Source organism: Boleophthalmus pectinirostris, unplaced genomic scaffold (assembly GCF_026225935.1).
Source record: "Boleophthalmus pectinirostris isolate CB_2022bp ecotype Guang Dong unplaced genomic scaffold, ASM2622593v1 HiC_scaffold_3, whole genome shotgun sequence".
Classification (NCBI taxonomy): domain Eukaryota; kingdom Metazoa; phylum Chordata; class Actinopteri; order Gobiiformes; family Gobiidae; genus Boleophthalmus; species Boleophthalmus pectinirostris.
In genome coordinates this window covers 34,020,830-34,041,143 of record NW_026571299.1, presented here as the reverse complement: position 1 = coordinate 34,041,143, position 20,314 = coordinate 34,020,830, and the positions used below count along the sequence as shown (strand labels likewise).

General features: G+C 36.4%; 1 protein-coding gene across 1 annotated transcript; it reads left to right on the top strand.

Moving 5' to 3' along the window:
* Positions 1–8,488: 8,488 nt before the first annotated feature.
* Positions 8,489–16,502, top strand: LOC110168759 (sodium- and chloride-dependent GABA transporter 2-like). The gene is given in 16 exon segments (XM_020934247.2): positions 8,489–8,500; positions 8,888–9,039; positions 9,104–9,238; positions 11,152–11,292; positions 11,384–11,468; positions 11,880–12,012; positions 12,412–12,546; positions 13,004–13,107; positions 13,189–13,313; positions 13,382–13,494; positions 13,576–13,713; positions 13,783–13,885; positions 13,978–14,078; positions 15,801–15,898; positions 15,900–15,969; positions 16,040–16,502. Coding segments are annotated over 15 exon segments (1,767 nt in total). The 5' UTR covers positions 8,489–8,500; position 8,888; the 3' UTR covers positions 16,175–16,502.
* Positions 16,503–20,314: the final 3,812 nt, after the last annotated feature.

The following is a 20,314-nucleotide window of genomic DNA, read 5'->3' as shown; positions in this document are numbered from 1 at the left end:
TAACTTAACTCTGCTGTCATAGTGTTGTGTTAGATTTTATATATTATAGTTATTTATCCTTATTTGATTGCATGTTTGTTATTCTCCTACTGTCCTTGAAAGTAATCTTATCTTAAAGTCTATTACTACTACTTACTACTACTACTACATCTACCCCTTTAAAACACATTTTTCCACACTCAGTAACACCTGCCTATATAAACATATGGGACACGAAGCCACCAATTCAGTGTATTCACTCATGTACAGCCCAGTCCTGTACGCCATAAGAGTCTCTCTCATCAATGTTGCTTTTGTCCTTCTGGCTTGGATTAGATGTGGGAGTGTAGAAAATATGTGAGCAAATACATTACAGTTTAAACTATTTAAATCCACAGCAGCAACAGCAGCAGTCACAGTGTCTAGAAACACCTTAGGTTCTGTTTGCTCAGGAGTGTCGTACATTTAGAGTTGGATAGAGTCAGATAGGGAAAAGCCAATAAACTTGCATGTTCATGTTTCAATGCAGCTCTCATCAATGGCCACTACTAGGGATGCACCGATCAGATACTGGTATCAGCACCAATACTGAAAATTTGCTGGATCAGGTATTCCAAATATTGATTCAGCTGATATAAAGGTTGGACATAAAGATTTATGCAATAAGATGCAATAAGATGTAAGATTTGCCAGTCATAATTGGTCCAGAATGTTTGAATTTTAATTTACGCAACACAGTTTGGCAGTTACTTGAGAGATAAATAACAGCTACATAACACATTTGGATCAGTTTTGTCTTGTTTTAAGGAAATAAATGCTCTTTTCAGTCACTCCAGTGGTACTGGTTGATATTGGGTACTGGCAGATACTTAAAGCTACAGTATCTGAACTCAAAAAGATGGATTGATTCATCCCTAGTTACTACTTTAGTTCATAGGTCAAATTTATTGCAAGCTGTTAACTATCAGCAATAGAGAGGTATTTTTATTTATGTATTTATTTTGTATTTATTTATTTTGCACATATAACATGACAATAAAAAGAAATACACTAGATAAAAAGTAGGTGCCTGAAAAAAATCAAATAGGGCTTATATTAAAGCCTCCACCTTATGAATATATAAAATTTTTTACAATATCATTGTGCATAAAAATTTATTATATATATATATATATATATATATATATATATATATATATATATATATATATAGTATAATATAGTTTTTAAAAACATTTCTAAGAGTAAATTGCAGTGGCACTAAAATGGCACATTCTGTTTTTGGAAATGAACTCTTCAAATACATACTGCTACACAGAACAGGTAATCATGAAAAATATTTGCTTGTACGTTAGGATCAAAGTGTGATTACAATGACACATTAACCTGGAACATTTTATTACACACCTACAACTAAATAACAATAACAACTAAAGCTTTCACCAATATAGTTTACAATGACAAACTGTTCTACTTAGGGCTCTTACTATTGTGCACTCCCAGGTAAGTAGAAATGAGTTACTTGTGAAACTCATTTCTGACGTACAAGTACAAAGTAGTGGTCCAAGAAATTACTGAGTAACTGTCTGGATGTAACATCTGTAATTTGAAGAACAAAATATTAAGTCATGCACAAAATCTGGTATTTTCAAAGGAAATACCTGTGCACCTTCAGTTTTGTCTGTCGGTGGGGTACAAAAACACAAGTAGAGCCCGACCGATATGGATTTTGCTGTGGCCGATATGAAACCAATATAATGGAAGTTGGAGCTGCCGATAGCCGATATAATCACCGATATATTTAGTGATGTAAAAATTCACTGTAAATGTTGAATTGTTTAAAAAACTTTGGTTTGGCTCTTGTGGATTTTAAATTGGGTTTATTTAGGCAACATTTATTGTTATTCTGCCTCTTTACATCATATTCATAGACAGTAGGTTGACTTAATGGCATTTTTGCATCACATTCTAGACACTCGTGATGGGTATTCCAGTTCTTTTTAGAGAACCGGCTCTTTTGGCTCGGCTCACTAAAAGCTGCTGGTTCTTTTGGCTCCCAAGCGGCTCTTCAGATTGTTTTGTTGCAAGCAGGTCTAAAGCACGTCTAAAGCAGGACTGAATCAGGACTGAACCAGGTCTAAACCAGGACTGAAAAAGGACTAAACCGGGACTTATTTATTTTATGCTAAACTACAGTCAAATATGCTCTTTTTTTTTTTTTTTTTTTTTAATCCTACGTACACGCAAATTTCTCAAAGTTTCGTTTTTAGCCGCTGCCGCTGTCAAACCACGAATCTGCACGCGAAGAGAAAAAAAGTGAGAGAAAGAGAAAACACGGCTCCCAATAAGGATCAGGCTCCCGTCGTTCCCTTTAAAGAGCCGGTTCTAAGAGTCATTTCGTTCGCGACGGACCCATAACTAGTAAAGAAAGTAGCTCTATTAGCCTTTAGCCGTAAATACGTGCGCGCCGCGGTAATTAATTATATGCGCAAATGTCATAATTCACACGTCTATTCACAGCTCATTTACATATCAGTGCAGGTCCAGTAGCAAATATACGGCCAATATAGTCACTTTAGAACAGACCAATAGAAAACAGTCTGTTTATGTGCGGGAGCTACAGCAGCTAACCCATAACAAATGACAAAAACTAGCTTCAGAGTCGACATATTTCCAACACTCACCGCTCATACAGGCTCCTCCTCACATCACAAATCTGCACTAATAAATGTCCTTTTAATCCAGACTCAAACCGATTGTCCGTAAAAAGAATATCATCTCAGTGTTTGGATCTGTGTCTGCGGGTGTAAACAAACACACGTGAGTGACGTGACTCTGTGGTGTGTTCAGGGACAGTACGGACACACACAGACAAATGACTCCGTAGATAAATACTGATGTGGAGCTACATATTAGGACATTTATCTGTCTGTAAATTGGATTAAATGAACAGAATGTAGAGAGTCTAAGCTTTATAACGAGGTATAACATGCCCACGTGAAATATCGGCCCCTATCAGCAAGCATATCGGCCGATAGCCGATATGCCTAAAGTTGCCCATATCAGCCGATAATATCGGCCAACCGATATATCGGTCGGGCTCTAAACACAAGTGTTGAAATCATTTAATATTGCCGTGTCAGTATAAAGCTTTTGTCGCTTACTCACAGTGGGAAGAGTAATCAAAACTTTTACTCAAGGAAGAGCATTAGTATTTCAATATTACTCAAGTAGGAGTAAAAATAAGCTTCTAGAAAAGTACTCTGAAAAGTAAATGTAATTGAGCAAATATAATGAGTACTACCAACCTCTGTGTACTCTAAGTAATAATGTATTACTTAGAATATTTTTTTCTACATACTGTAGCCAAGCAAAAATAGGGTAAAATCCTTTAAAATACTTATGTATCTACTAATCTTTTTCTAATAATTGAAGATGCATCTAAGCAAGTATGCAGATACAATAACCAATCACAATAAATCACAATAAATTTGCTCCAAATAAACTAAGACAGACCTGAAGCCTATGATCTTTCGGACTAGTGAAGTATTAGCAGTCAGTCTGTTTACGCCAAAACCAGGGAAATGCTATGTTTTGGTTACAACAGACACATTTTAAAGACAACCAACACAGAAAAGCCTCTACATAGCCAATGTACATCCTCAATGGTAAGAATGGAACAAATGACAGAAAATGAAACGCCTGACCAGACAAAAGAGGAAACACTTAGATGACCACATGACATATGATACAGTAATGGTCAGTAATGGTCATATGCTGTTGTTTTTTTCTATTGACATTGAGCAAAACTACAGTAGAAAAACTAAAAAATATATTTTGAAAGTTTTCACATTTTCCTCCACTATTGCTTCATAGTGTTTGGATTATCCAGTCAGTTGTCTATGCCATAAAGATGCGCCTACAGACTCCAATTTATTTTATTTTATTTTATTTTTATTTTTTGTCTATTTCTGAGGTAAATAGCCTTTTAAATGACTGTCAGTTGTCTAGACAGGTATTCCCATTACTTGCAGGAGAAACTACAATGACTCAGTTGGTAAGGACAGCCTGTTCAAATTTAGGGCCTAAAAGTAACCGCTGACCTAATGATTAAGTGATTTATAGGCAGGCCTGGTTGCAAAAGTCTTAATTTATTTTTACATCCTGGGCTGGCCGAGTAATAAACCTTACTTGCGTTTGGTTTGTCTCTGATAAAAATACTATATAGACCTACTTTTGAAGACCAACTTGAAGTTCTGCTGCGTATGGAAACAAGGGGTTAATCACTTTTATTAATTACCGTTACATTACTACATTTTTAACTTTGCATTCTCCTTACAGTGGGAGACACAAGCTGGGTAACAAAAGACTTAGAAGTAGTTGGCATACTAAAAAGGAGAAACAGCGCCTCTCTCAGCAGCGTAGCGTGTGACCTTTGGCCTACATAGAATGTAAGTGCTCAATGAACACTGAATAAACTACAGAGAAACTCTTGTAATTACAATTAGGACTAGCACTAAGGACTAGAGGAAAAATACTGAAAATTGTACCTGTGTAGAAAAACGTCAGGTGCTGTAAGCCTATGCGTCCATTTAATCTTAGTGGGTACTCATCAGGCTTCAATGGTGAGGAAACCGACTCTCTCCAAGTGTCAACCGCGGAGAGCCACTGTGTCCATGAGGGCCCACGCGGAGCTTTATAAGCGCCAGCATGCGCGTGAAGGAGTGTGCGTGAGGCAAGCTTTGACAGATAGAGTATGCGAGAGACAAAAGGACAAGAGCAGTGTGTGCGCGTGTGTGCATGAGTGTGCACGTGTGTGCGTGTGTGAGCGTGAGTGTGAGTGAGTGGGAGCGCTATTTGCTCATATGAATGAGCAACTTAAGGCGGAGCTTAGGAAGTCACGTGATTTGAAGAATAAGAAGGGGGTGTGGTTACAGGACGTACACAACATGGATGTATGGTACATTCAATGGTCCAGACACTGTTTAGTCTAAATATAGGCCTAGGCCTATTATGTAGCCTATATTTCATTTGCAGTTTTTACTACGGCCATGTATTGAATTTGAAACACGTTTTAATTTGTGATATTGTGACATTGTATAAATAAACATAAACAGTAACGTGATTGAACAGCTGCCAGCTGTGTGTTCTCAGTTGTGCTTGTTCTTGCTTTGTATCAACTGTTATGAATCAAAGCCTTGTGTGCTTTTGCTCACAAAAACATCTGTAACCTCACACATTTGGCAACTCAACTCACAAATCCAATGTTTGACTGCATGCTAATTTGATGCTAAGACATGTGTCTTAAAAACAACTTCCAAACAAAGCATATGCAGCCTGGAGAGGGCATAATTCTCTTAGCAATCATTTAAAATGCAAACTATACACAGCTGCTGTCCCACAATGCATCTCTCCTGCTGTTACTGTCAATGACCCTCTGAGCTCCACTTCATTCTTTCCCCAAACCTGACCTACTTGTACGGAGTTTGGGCCCCGACAGAACAGAACATATTTCATATAAGCCTCACATACTACAGGTGCATGCAGAATATAAAGCACCCTCACAGTCTGTACACAGATGACCCTGGCCACTCCACACAATATTTTGTACTAACACAACTTATTTGTGTCTGTGTAATTCCTCAGTTGTCCAGGTAGGGTTCATGGCAAAAGAATATTTTATTCTGTTGAATGGACAGAAGTTTTGGAAGTTTTAGAAGAAGTGAAGCAATGAAGAACTGAAGCAGCAACTTGGATGAGTAGCAACACGTATTCACTCCTCCAGTTGATGGATTTTAATAGTTTTGTGCCATTTAGTTTGAGGTGTAATAATTTGTGTATTTCTCTACTATACTGTACACTCATATTTATTCCTCCTTATGTATATATACCATATGCTCATGTTTGTCTGAGAGTTTACCTTTTATTATTGTAAATCATTATAACTACAGTTTCATCATCTTTAAAAGCTTGCACATAGTGTTAGGCGCTGAACTATCTACTATGAGAATTCTGTACATTTTATCCTGAATCTAACCAAAACAATTTCTTAAAAAATGGTCAAGTCTTCTGTGTCTATTTTTACATCTACTGGAAATGGGCCCCATAATAGTACAGTACATTATGCTGTACTATATAACTGTGGTTGATGGTGAGTGCTTACATTTCTCATTACACATCAGTTACATTTCTATGACACCTGGGTAGACCATCTGCTGCCTCTCGGTTCATAAACACACCACATTGTTTCCAACAGCTTTGCATGGAAAATATAATCAGTGTAGTACAGTTAAAATGCAAATGAAACATAATGCAAATGCAATGTCTGCAACTTATGACAAATTCTGAATATTACGTTTTGGTCTTTGCGTCTTATTACATAAAAGTAATAGGATATCTGTAATGTTTTAGTTCTAATTCAGGGGATATGTCATTGTGTTTCTTTCAAACCCACAACATATACTATTTATTCATCCTAGAAAATCATTTTTATGCTATGTACATTTAATTTACACTTTACACTTTACACAGGAACCTTTTTCTTATTGCATTTGATCTGATGTGGCTTACATAAAGATGACCCATTCTTCTGCAAGCATGATCTGATGACTGTGAACCTGTAATCTTGTTAATGACTGATTTTTGTGTAGAAATGTTCCAAGGGTTTCTGACGTCACAGGTATTGTATTAATAAATTCCAGTTATATGTTCAAGTCATTCATTTAATATTTGAGAGCTGTATGGTATTCTCCAATTTAGATTAAATATAAACTACACTATCATGTTCCCTTTCCATCAAAAACCACATGCTTTCATAATACATTAACATAGGGGTCATCAAACTAGGGCCCTTGGGCCGACTCCAGCCCTCCACGCCCATTTGACCACACCCCCAGCCCCTCTGCCCCCCACCATTTGAACTGGCCCTATGAGGCAATCCTCAAAAGTTGTCATGGCCTATTTTTCTAAATTACTTTTTGGCAAATAATAACGCATCAGCATTTTGTGTTTTGTTGATTTTTTTTAAATTTAAAAAGAATATATTAAGTATTTATATTTAAATAACTATATGACGTATTTACATTTGCTGACAAACTTGCCTCCAAATTTTCATCACCTGACAAACTTAAGATCAAACAGTGACAGTCAACGCACATGCAGAGTACTGTAATGTAGTCAAGGACAGCAAAATGGTCTGTGTTAAAGTACAAAAACTTGACAGAGAGGGCCGTGTTTTGAAAGAACAGTTTTTTTTGTTCAGTGTAAGGACCGTGCATTTTGTCTGATATGTAAAGAAAGTCTGGCAGTTTTCCAAGAATATAATCTATGTAGTCAGGGTCATACAATTCTGTTATACGGCTGACCCGACCCCGGCCCCCAATCACAGACAGAGGCGATGATGCAGCCCCCAGAGGAAAAAGTAATGTGTGATTATCCAGTCTGTTCAGTCCACCATTATCATGAACTGTTTGTGTCAATTGACAACAGCGGGTTTTGTCATTTCATTTAGAAAATAATGTATATAAGTTTAATAAAGCTTTGTTTGTATAATTCTTTTCTCTTCCACAAGGCTTTAGTGTGTCTTGCAGCTACAGTATATCTTACATTATCTACAATTCTGCACTCTCTTCTTTCAGCACAAGTTCAGGCCTTGAATAAATATGGTGAAGCCTTGCCCAGTTAGATGTTGGATTTGGCGACCTCTAGCGGTGATATGTTTAAAATCAGTTACATCTTTCTGTCATCACTGGTCTTAAAACAAAAGTCTATACAAAAACAAATACATGGTTAGGCATGACACATATTTAAATATTATTTCAAGTGCACATTTATATTAGTGCTGTGTTGCCAAATTACATATTCAATTTTAATTATGCAATTTGATTTGAAAATCAAATTTGTATATCCTATAGACTACTGCCTAGTAGGTAATGTGTTACTGAAGCCCTATAGGCCTATAGCCTTGGTTGCAAAGCAAGCCTATTGGTTCAGCCCCTAAAATGTTTAGAGACATTTTATGCTGGATCACATACAGTTTTGCTCTGCCTTTATGGGGGTTATATATGTTTAATAAAGACATATTTTTTAACACTTAAAAATGATGATGTAATGTCCCAGCATGTTGCAGTGTGTTTAAAACACAATACAAATTGATACCTTAGTCTTTTTCAAGTAATTTAAGCGGAAATGGAGAAACCCACAGTCCTCTCCCTTTCTCAATAAGATTGTTTTACAAAAAGTGATCAATATCTGACATTTACTTTCCATTCATAAACCATGAAAATCTCAACAACAACAACAACAACAACAACAACAACAACAACAACAACAAAAAACAGCTATACTACTTGAAATAATTACAACATTACTACAAGCTTTTGAGGCAGGTTCTAGTGTAATCAAATACAATGCAAACCTTCTCAGGTTGTATTGAGAGTGCCCAATTCTCCACAGACTGGTTGTGTCAGTGTTGGCCACTCCTCTGAAACTCATTCATTTTGATCACTGAGCAACACTACAGGTGACACATCTCCTTCTTTTTCTTAGTACTTTAATTTTATGAAGAATGTGTTTTAAAGAGTTAGATTTAGTAGTAGTACAGTAGTAGTAGTAGTAGTTGTTGTAGTAGTAATAGTAGTAGTAATAGAAGAAAACCTAGTGCTACTTGTTTGATTTGTTTAAATGTGTAGTTTGATGCTACCATTTGGTCTCCTTTATGCATTATGTGTCCTAGCATAACCTATTTTTGACATATTTATTTCACATAGTTTTTACATAAACTATCATTCACTTACAACAAACACAGATAACTTATAATAAGTCTTAGCTTATGATACAGGAAGAAGACACAGTCTTTCAAATAGACAAAGTTGTAATAAAAAAATAAATAAATGTATTTTGTTTGAAGTATGGCTGTGGATCAGAACCAGCCTGAAGCTAAGGCCATCGAGAGGGAGACATGGGACAATAAAATGGAGTATCTCTTGGCTGTAGCAGGACACTTGGTTGGTCTTGGCAATGTATGGAGATTTCCATATCTTTGCTACAAAAACGGAGGAGGTCAGTCATATATATACATACACATTTTATATATATTTTTTATTTATTTATTTTTTTTTCTAAGGTGTTTTCCTGATTCCATATGTGGTGTTCCTGTTCACTTGTGGCATTCCAATCTTCTTCATGGAGACCACTCTGGGACAGTTCACCAGTCAAGGAGGCATCACGTGCTGGAGAAAACTATGTCCTATGTTTCAAGGTAAAATGAACCACTCAAATAATTAATTTATTCAGTCCATGATACAGAGAAACCAAGACTGGAAATGGTTGGATTTTTCTTTTTCTTCACAATTTTCCATGGAGACAAGCAGATGGCAACCCTCCACTAGAAAAAAGTTACATAATGACTCATTAAACAACTTACTCAAAGCAATAAGTAAGTCCAATCTTAACTTGAGTAAATTTGCTTGTAAGTAATCCTTAAAAGTCTTTGTTAAGGTGAGGGAAGAACCTTATTGTTTTTGTTATATAGTTTTACTGGCACAAGAACTGAATCGTGTACTGCGCCTTTAACCTCCTGACTACCAGAGAAAAAAATGTATTCCAATTTATTTTTTTTTTAGTTTCCCCAGTTATTTAGAAGACAGTGACTATACTGAAAACACACACAAATACAGCATGTCCACTATAGCGGACATCAGAACTTTATTGATGTACAAATTTTACAATTTCCATAGAATTCAATTCCATAGAGAGTAACTGAACTCAGGATTTATGTCCCTCAACAACCTCAATACAGATGTGTAGTGCATTTATTTTGGAACATTGCACTTTGAACTTTTTCTGGTTTACTTTGTGTGATATTTGAGGAAGCAATTCCCCTTTTTTGAAACACACAGAAAGACTTGGCACTTAGTGCACATCACATAGGTTTTGCTGTTACAGCCAGATCTACGACACCTTGATGCATGTGGTTCATCCACCATTTTTGCAAGATGTAGTGCTCCATAGTGTCTTTGAAGCCCAATACATTTGAATGTTTGGATAACCCAAACAGGCTATGTAAATGGAGCACCCAAAGAAAGTCTTCAACTCTCCAGGGGTAGTGTTTAGTGATGTTCCAGAATGAAGGACTTCACGTTGGTTTGTGCACATAGCCATTTTTTCAAACACAGAGTCATCAATGTACTGTTCAAAATAACAAAGTGGGGTCCAGTTTTGGCATGTTGTGGCATCACTGCTTAGAATAATTGGAAGATCATCCAGTTGGGGGTTAAATCTTAAGGAAAACAATAAAAAATGTAAGTTTTTTCTTTTTAAAGGTGAAAGATTGTTATAGTAAACTATTACAAAATTGAATTATTCTGAATAGTTTTTTTTTTTTTTTGCAAAATGATTTTAATGAACTAAATATATAACATACATTGTAAAATACATAATACTAAGAGAGTACAAGATCAAGATGTACACTGTAGTCTTGCTCCAGAGCGGACGGCGACTGGACACTGACTCTTCTTCCTCAACCTCATCCTCAGAGCTCTCTGATTCCTCAGCCTCTCCCTCAAACAATGGATCCTGGTCATCATCATCAGACAACTCAATATCTGAGTTTTCTACCAATTTGTAGTAATATTTTCTCTGCCTCTGACCTAGAACCAATTCCTTCAAATTGGAAAAAAAATAAATAAATGACTCCAAATGTCCACTTTGGAGGACATTAATTAAACACTCAAATTTCATTGTAAAATATTGTTACTTTACTTTAAAAATGGTTTTAATGTGTTCATTAGACATTCATAAAAATATAACAATGCAACTTTGATCCAAAATTTGCTTAATAAAAAAGGTATACCACTTACTGTTATTTTTTCCATAAAATGTGGTTGTGTTGATGGCAGCCATTTTTCTTGAAAAGGAGGAGGGTCTTTTCAAAGCTCCACCCTTATAAATTTGGTATCATTTGAAAGCTCTAAATGTCCTCTTTAAATCACAGAGGGAGTTGGTTAGGTAATGCGCAGGGGGTTGGAAATATTTTAGTAAAGAAATGTCCACTAGAGAGGACAAAAATTAACTATGGGTAGTCAGGAGGTTAAGAGAAAAAAAAGTGACACTCGTCATCATGTTGTGTTTTGAAACCTGACACCTGCCTGACACCAATGTTTCATCCCCCAGGTATCGGTTATGGAAGCCAAGTGGTGATCCTGTACAGTGGAATTTACTACATCATTATTTTGGCTTGGGCTTTCCTCTATCTTTTCTCCTCATTCAGTTCAAAGCTCCCGTGGGCCACCTGCCAAAATTCCTGGAACACAGGTGAAGAGGGGACCGGTTTTACGAGTCCACAATGTTTTGATTTTGTGATAACTTTATGTAAAGTTCCTCTATTTTCCATTTGTCCAATAAGATGATTGTTTTGAGCATGGGACCAATCAAACGTCTGTAATGCAGCCGAACGGGGGCGGTTCCTCTTCTGTTGTGGAGTTCTGGGAGTGAGTGATCTTTACACAGTGTAGACTACATCATACAAGACATCTCAAACATCAAGAGTGAAAATGTGTATTTCTTTAATACAAATAGCTGTTATGATTTTGCTTTGATAGCTTGACATTTTAAGAGAGGTTAGGCCTTCCAAGTCAACTGGACAATCATATAGCAACTTTTTTTGTGTGTGTGGGGTGGGTAGTACTTGTCACAAACTGTGCTTAAGTAATAATGCAGGTGTACTGGAGTAGAAGTACTATAGAAGAAGTACTGAGAAATTACCCATGTAAGAGTATAAGGTATTGGGAAACCTTTATAAACCCCACTTTTATAATCTCTCTGTTTTCTTTATCTTACACTGTTGCACTGTATGAACTTATAAACAGAGTAGAAACATATATTTATGTGTAATGTTCCAGGAGGAGGATCTTGGGACTGTCTGATGGGATTGACCACATTGGGAACATTCGCTGGGAGTTGGCCTTGTGTCTTCTTTTGGCCTGGATTGTGTGTTACTTCTGTGTGTGGCAAGGAGTCAAGTCAACAGGAAAGGTAAAAATCTTCAGTTTTTGTTAAAGATACACTTTGTAGCATTTCTGGTGGAGGGTCTATACTTGCTAGTTTCTATAGAGCTAGAGTTAGAGTTAGAGTTATTTTTTGCAAGAAATGTTCCACAGTAGAGTACAAAAGGTATCTATTTTGAATGCATTTTATACCATTACTTTGGAAATCATGTCTTAAAATGAGTGCAGTAGGCCTTGTGGCATTGCCTGCTCATCTCCATGGAGATAAATACGTTACATGTTACACTGTGGAACATTCCAGACAAAATAAGTACTGTACATATCTATGGAGACAAGAAGGTAGTGAACGCACCACCAGAAAAGTTACATAGTGCACCTTTAACGTCATTGATTAAATGCTGTTAATAAATGTTTGAATGTGTTTTAGGTGGTATACTTCACTGCCACGTTTCCATACCTGATGCTTGTGGTGTTGTTGATTCGTGGGCTCACTTTGCCAGGAGCTAAAGAAGGAGTGATATTCTACCTGTATCCAGACCCATCAAGACTAGCTGATCCAGAGGTACACAGTATTTCACAGGCTTCTTCATTGTGCTGTGTATTCATTAGATGTGGCAGAAGGTATGGCCCATCAAGTTTTTTTTGTAGCAAAATCACCTGCAATTTAAAATGTAAAATAAATAAATTGAATGGCAATGCCATATCCAAGCAAAGCCATAATAACCTCTTCATGGAGTCAACCAGGTGACAGACTCCCCACCAGAAAAGATGCTATGCTTCATATCTTTCTGCATTTTTACAATATAGACAAAAAGTGAGGTCCATAGGCAAGTTATTTGAAACTCCATATGCAATCCAAAAATACTTTAGACAAATTATATAAATCTCTTAAATATTGTTTAGAAACTATTTTGCTGTCTCAGGTGAGGGATGGGGTACGACTTGGACTGTTGTCATTTTGTCCAAGGGCTAACTCCAAACACACTAGAAGGCTCACCTTCTGTTTTTCTGTACTTGAGGTTTGGAGTGACGCTGGCAGCCAGATCTTCTTCTCTTACGGTGTGTGCATGGGTATCCTCTGCTCACTTGGAAGTCACAATAAGTACACCAACAACTGCTACAAGTACAGCACTGAAAATCTTTTCTCATAAATTATTAGGAAATGGTCTTGATCTGTGAAACTGAAAGTATCTTTTTCCAACAGAGATTGTGTTTACTTGGGTCTCTTGAACAGTTTAACCAGTTTTGTAGCTGGATTTGCCATCTTCTCTGTCTTGGGCTTCATGGCCAAAGAGCAAGGAGTGCCTATATCAGTGGTGGCTGAATCAGGTGAAGGAAGAACTATTTTCTTATTTTATTTTTTACTACCGTACAGTAATAACTGTTCATCTCTGTAGGTCCAGGCTTGGCATTTATTGCTTATCCTCGTGCAGTGTCCATGATGCCTGTTCCTCAACTATGGGCCATTTTCTTCTTTGTGATGCTCCTGTTATTGGGATTAGACAGTCAGGTCAGGATTTCAATCAAATGAATGAATGATGAAACTATAAACTCTGAAACTAATTGTCATGTATATGTATCTGGTTCAAAGTTTGTGAATCAGGAAGCTCTGGTCACCTCCATCTCAGACATGTATCCAGACTTTTTTCAAAACCATTGTCGAAGAAAACTGCTCCTCCTGGGCTTGTGTGTGGCTAGTTTCCTTGTTGGCCTTCTGCTAATTACTGAAGTGAGTCTGAACAACTATGGTGTGTCATCTGACTGTAATGTAAACATGTTTTTTTATTTTATTTGGTAGGGAGGCCTCTACATTTTTCAGTTGTTTGACTACTATGCCTGCAGTGGAATGACCTTGCTATTGTTAGCTGTGTTTCAGTCAGTGTGCGTTGGATGGGTCTATGGTAATCGTGACTGAACTGAATACTACTTTACAATACTTACATTTTACATTACATTTTACATTTCATTAAATTAATGCTGGTCTATTGTGCAGGTGCAGATCGGATGTATGATAATATCCAGGACATGATTGGATATCGGCCTAATGCCTTTATGAAATATTGCTGGCAGTTCTTGACCCCTGGAGTGTGTACTGTGAGTAAAACTGAGTTACTGCATGTGGATGATGTCTGTGTGAGACAGCTGCCAAAGACTTCTGTGCTTCTATAGCTTGTCTTACACACATGTATAATAACTTCAATAGTTATCATTTATTAAATTAAAGGAGACATGCAGTGGTAGACCATCAAGTTACATAATGCACTTCTAAACATGGACAACTATTTGCTCTGCTTTCTCATCTGATGACCCATTTTGTTTTCTCTGTTTTTAAATAGACAGTCAGTAGCTAAAACTTGAATATATCCATGAGCAATGTTGGGTAGTAACAGAATACATGTACCGCCGTTACGTAATCAGAGTACAAATTATGAGTAACTGTATTGAGTTACAGTTACTGTTTAAATGAGTGGTAATTGGATTACAGTTACTTTGCTGAAATAAGTGGATTACAAGGCGGTATTTTCCTGTTTTCACATTTTGTGCTACATCCCATTTATTTATTTTTTTATTTCGGTAATTCCACTCATTGTCGGAAACCCAAACAGAATGCGCGCATTAAGAGCGATGTAAACGTTATGTTAACGTTGGCGGCGTCAGTCACACAATGGACGAGGTCAAAGAGCCAGTAGAACAGAGTCAGCAGTGCACAGGTAAAAACGCATTCGTGTCTTGGAAATTCTTCTTCCGACGTGAAATATAAAAGAAAATAACAAATATAAAATCGCCTACAACTTAAATGTCAAACCGGAGCTACTGGAACTAGTGAAAACAAACTGCATAGACTCATGATGTCTGCACTACTGTCCTATAGTGACCTGCGACACGAGGGGTTGTGCACACAAACACACACAAACACAAACACACACCTTCATCATCGTCATCGACCTGAGAACGCGCGGACCACCGTCATTCTCCCGCGCGCTGCGTGTGGACCGTGTTTTCTCGCGTACGCTGTGTAGACCGCGCTTCCTCCTGTGCGCCTCTAAACCAGAACTTACACCAAGACTTAAATCAGGACTAACCCAGGACTTAAACCAGGTCTTACAATCAGGACTAAACTAGAACTAAAACCAGGACTAAAACCAGGACTAAACCAGGTCTAAAATCAGGACTAAACCAGGACTAAAACCAGGTCTAAACAATGATACCTAACAGTAGGTTGGACATAATTTAAGGTGATCTCATATAAAAATAATTTCTCTATCAATAATATTTTTAATATGGTTAAGGAAAAACTGGGCTTTTTATTTTCTTTTAGCAGACAAAATTTATGTTAAGATTTCCTGGTCTTTGCTTCTCTACAGTAAACAGTCGCTTATTCATGGAGACTTGGGCTCAACAGACAATTTGAAGAGAACAAACAAGAATTTTGGTTTCTACATTCATGTAGTTTTAAAAGGCATGACAATATCAAGTAATCCAAAGTAATCAGATTACGTTACTCACTTTAAGTAATTTAATGGATTACGTTACAAACTACATTTTGGGGTATGTAATCTGTAATCTGTAGGGGAATACATTTTAAAAGTAACCTTCCCAACACTGTCCGTGAGTTATTAGGGTTAGACCATGCAGATGGTGTCACCTGTTTGTCTCCATGAAGATAGAAAAGCTTTATATAATACAGGCAAAGCATCTCCATGTGGACAATCAGGGCTCCATTAGAAAAGTTACATATTACACATTTATATTTGTTTGCTTAGTTTGATCTGATTTATAGAAAACAATGTTCTTTCCTTTTTCTCCCTTGTCTAGCTGACAATAGTGTTTTCTTTGGTAAAGTATTCTCCTCTAAAATTTAACAACACCTATGAGTACCCGTGGTGGGGTTATGCCATCGGGGGATTGTTCACTCTCCTCCACACTCCTGGTGCCACTGTTCATGCTTTATGCGGTTTGTGTCACACGTGGAACATTTAAACAGGTATGTAAGCCTAACCTGCATTAGCCTGCATTAACCTACAAATAATATTATCTGTCATTGTTTTTTACAGAGAATAAAGATTCTGTGCACTCCAGCGAAAGACTTAAAGAGAAGGGAAGTGAATAAAGAAGCTTTCCAGACATTTACAGATCTGTACACACTACGAATACAAGAAGATACCCATGAAGTCCCTGTAATAGTTTGAACAACTACTGGAAGACAGCAATGCTAAAACTGCCCACTAGAGGCCGCACATCTACCTTCACTGCATTTTAAAAGGACCGATTTTGAATTTAAAAAAAGAAAAGAAAAGAAAAAACCCACAAACAAACCGACAAACATAAACGTGATCCTAACTCTACCCTAAAATGAAGGATATTTTCATATTATTATGGTGCTTTTGTGTACCATATTCTGGTATAGTCTGATGATAAATATGAATGGAAAGCACTTTAAACGTTCCTCTGAATTTTATGAATTTAACAAACGTAAATGTCTTTGATTGCAAGTAATATTTCTTTTTATTAATAAACGCTCTTTTTTTAAAAAAAAGAAAATGTCTTATTTTTGTCTCATTTTGAGAAACATAAAATTGTCTCAACTCCTGGCCGACACAAGGCAATGACATATTTTAAAATTGGATATTTCTTTTAATTTCAGCTGTAAATATCATTAGGTTATATTCAAGTACACAAGAAGTCGACAAAAATATTGATAATTTATTTATGTCTTTATTTGTGACCAGCTGAACACAGACAACAGTCCATGTCTGCTATTGAAGTAAAGTTCAGAGATTTTACATTGTTACCACACACCTACAGTGACACTTTTATATGTTAACGTTTCAGAATAAATTGTCTTCTGTTTTTTTTTTTTTTTTTTACTTAGGCTAAAAAGAATTATGTTAAATGTTATCTTTAGTCTACGTCTATATCCCAACCTGTATTTTCCTGTAGACTGAGTAAAAAACTTCGAGCGCCATCACCACTAGCCATGCACAGCTAGCCGGTGCTACTGTACCAGACAAGCGATGTAGCTCTGCAAACTCAATAGCAGTCATTGGTTTAATGTGTCTTGGCACTTATTATTATTAATTTGTTTTAGATACTAAGTATTCATGCGGGCGAGTGCACGTGGGAAGAGGGCAGAGACCCTGAAGTAACAGGACGGAGCCAAACTAACCTTGGCTTACATAAAGGTTAGTGATTTCTGTGAATGAAAGACACCTGAACAGGTAGGCTCTGACCACCTGTTGCATAGAAATGTACAGCTTAGAAAAATATTGCACATGCAAACATGTTTATCGTAACAATGCAGATCGTCAAATTATCTCCACAATGAGAATGACAAAACACTAATCTGTAAACTATGTTGACCCACATTTATCTGTGTTAAGTTCTGACAGGTGCATCAACAAACCCTGTAGAGGTAGACAATAGCCTATAAGCAAAATATGTATACCATATTATCAGTATTGGTTCAAATTTGTAGTAGTATTTTGTCGTCTTTAGGAGGTAATTTGTGTTCTTAGTTCTCACCTGGTCTTCGTTGTACATTTTCACTCGTGGCAGGGCTGACCAATAGGAGGCTTGCATGCAGAGTAGTGTTTAAAAGTCAATCCCAATCTCTCCAGTTGGGTCATAACACAATTTAATCTTGTTATTGACCAATAGGGTGCTTAACCTTATACAGGATGTGTTAAAACATATAACAGTTTATAAACCATGGGGCAGTGATTAAATTGTCTCTTAGGGACAAATACAGTTATACTGATTATATTGACAGAGTACAGTCACATGATCATGGAATTTTAATCAATATATATATATATATATATATATATATATATATATATATATAGAGATGAGAGAGAGAGAGAGAGAGAGAGAGAGAGAGAGAGAGAGAGAGAGAGAGAGAGAGAGGGGCTGAAATTTGGGCTAATTTAGCTCACACATTTTCACAAATTTTATGACACATAAGTAAATAAACATAATATTGATTGCAATTTTCATACATCCACAGTGGTTTATTGATTGAATAAAATGCTGTTCCCATACAGCTTTATTATATATGCCCTTAGTCAGATAGCACCCCAAAAAAACAAATATTGTCCAGGTATATCAGTCAGACAATATAACTGGCCTAACTCTAGGCTTACATAAAAATATTACTCACAACAAAATGTTTTACATCATGCACTAGTCAGTTTGCTTTTGGTCTAACTTACAGTGTAGTTGAAAAATTGAGTGGTCATGGTCTTTCCATGCAAGACATCTGGGTCACTTACATGATTAATATACTGGCAATGTGAAGTTGAAATATGCAGTCTTAAAATAAATATTCACACATTGGTCATTTTAGGTAATTGTTATTTTAGGGTACTTTTATAAATGTATGATAAGCTGCTAATTTGCACATATGTAATTGATTAATTTGATTTTAATTTGTAGTTTTTCATGCCCTACTTCTACATAACCCTAGTCTGTTGTGAATTAGACATTTAATTACTCCTTTTTACAATAATGATGTTTGGACATTAGTGTAAATGCCTAATCAGCAGCAGAATAAGATTTGGCCAAATAGATACAAATAAATTTTTTATCAAATTAAATTAAATTAAAATATAAAGTATGCAGATAAGGAGCTAGTACACTCTAAAATGAAGTGTTAGCATTCAGATCTCTATTTGAATACCTGCTGATTTATTACAACATGTCTTGATTTTCATTGCACACCTTTATTTGCCCTTCCATGTCATTGAAATGCAGGTCAGTAGGAAAGTACAAATTGAAAGTGACACTTGTCAGGCCTAAGTTGGCATGTCCATCTTGTGTTTTGACTTGCACATGACCTATTCAACACCCCGGAATTACGTCGGAAGTGTGAATCCAATTTGTGCACGCTGTGGATTAGAATGAGGTTTAACAGCTTGCAGGTGACAATTTTTGGACCCTAAGTAGATAAATTAAAGCTCCTTGGTCAGAAATCCCAAAGCCGAGTAACAGATGGTTTCCTGTATGTAGATCTGGTCTCTCTCATATATACTGTTCATTTACTTTTAGTTTAGCAGTTTTATTTAGGAAGAATTTTTATTTTAGTTATTTATTCAATATTTTACCAGGTAATAATAATATAGAATAGAATAAGTGTTTATTTTGATTTGTTGTGACAATAACCACCAAACATGCACTTATACATATAGACATACATTCTTGTATTAATCTAGCTGTTCATATTTCAGCCTTTTCTCAAATAGCAATTCTCCTGGACATGTTTAAATGAGCAGAGTGAGCAGAATCCTGGTTAAAATGAATCTCAATGCTTGCCATCATTCCCCCCCCCCCCCCCCCCCCCAAATCATGCAGTCTTATTCATCACAGCTTTTGAATGATACAGTATAAACAAAATATAATGCCAACCATGTAACTGAGTGGCCTGCATTTATCTTTTAAATGAAATTAAAACAGAACTGAACTAACAACTCAACAACTCAACTAGATACTGTAAATGTACATGCATTGAAAAAAATAAAAGAAGCTCTATTGTTTACTTTCTCTATAGTGATAAGGAATAGAGAGAGGAGAATTGCTCAGTAAGTATTTAGGTATTGCGGTTAGCATGTGTTCACTAAACTTGACATGAACAATGGTTAACATACATTATATTATTTGTGTCATTTATAGTTAAAGTGTTGTTCAGAAGCTTTAATCCTTGTGAGGGTGAGACAGTGGGAGGAGCTACTGATGCAGAGACTGTGGTCAAGTGACTAATGACGTCTATTCTGTGGGCGGTGTGAAGTGAGCAGTTACGAGGCTGTGACAGATGGGCAGGACCCAGGGTTGAGCAGGGCCTGGTGCTGTTGGTTGTAGGATTATTACAAATAAATAATTTTAATAATAATAATAATAATAATAATAATACATTATTTATTTTTATTTATTTATAAAGCACTTTTAAAAACAAGGCTTACAAAGTGCTGTACATGCAAAAAGAACAATACAAAAAGGATAAAAATAGCATGCAGAGGCATACATACAAAAAAGGTGATGCTAACAACCCAATAAATTATAATAAATAAATAAAAAGAAATAGAGTAAAAATAAATATGGAATACAATCAAGCTAAAACCAGTTAAAGGAAGGCCAGCCAATAAAAATGAGTGTTAAGAAATTATTTAAAAGATGATACTGATGGTGTTAGTCTTTTTTCCTCAGGCAGGTCATTCCAAAGCTGAGGTTCCTGGACTGAAAAGACTCAATCACCCTTCGTCCAGAGCCTGGACCTTGGAACAGCTAACAGGGACTAGATAACAGGATCTAAGGCTAGGAGAGGGCTCGTACAGGGT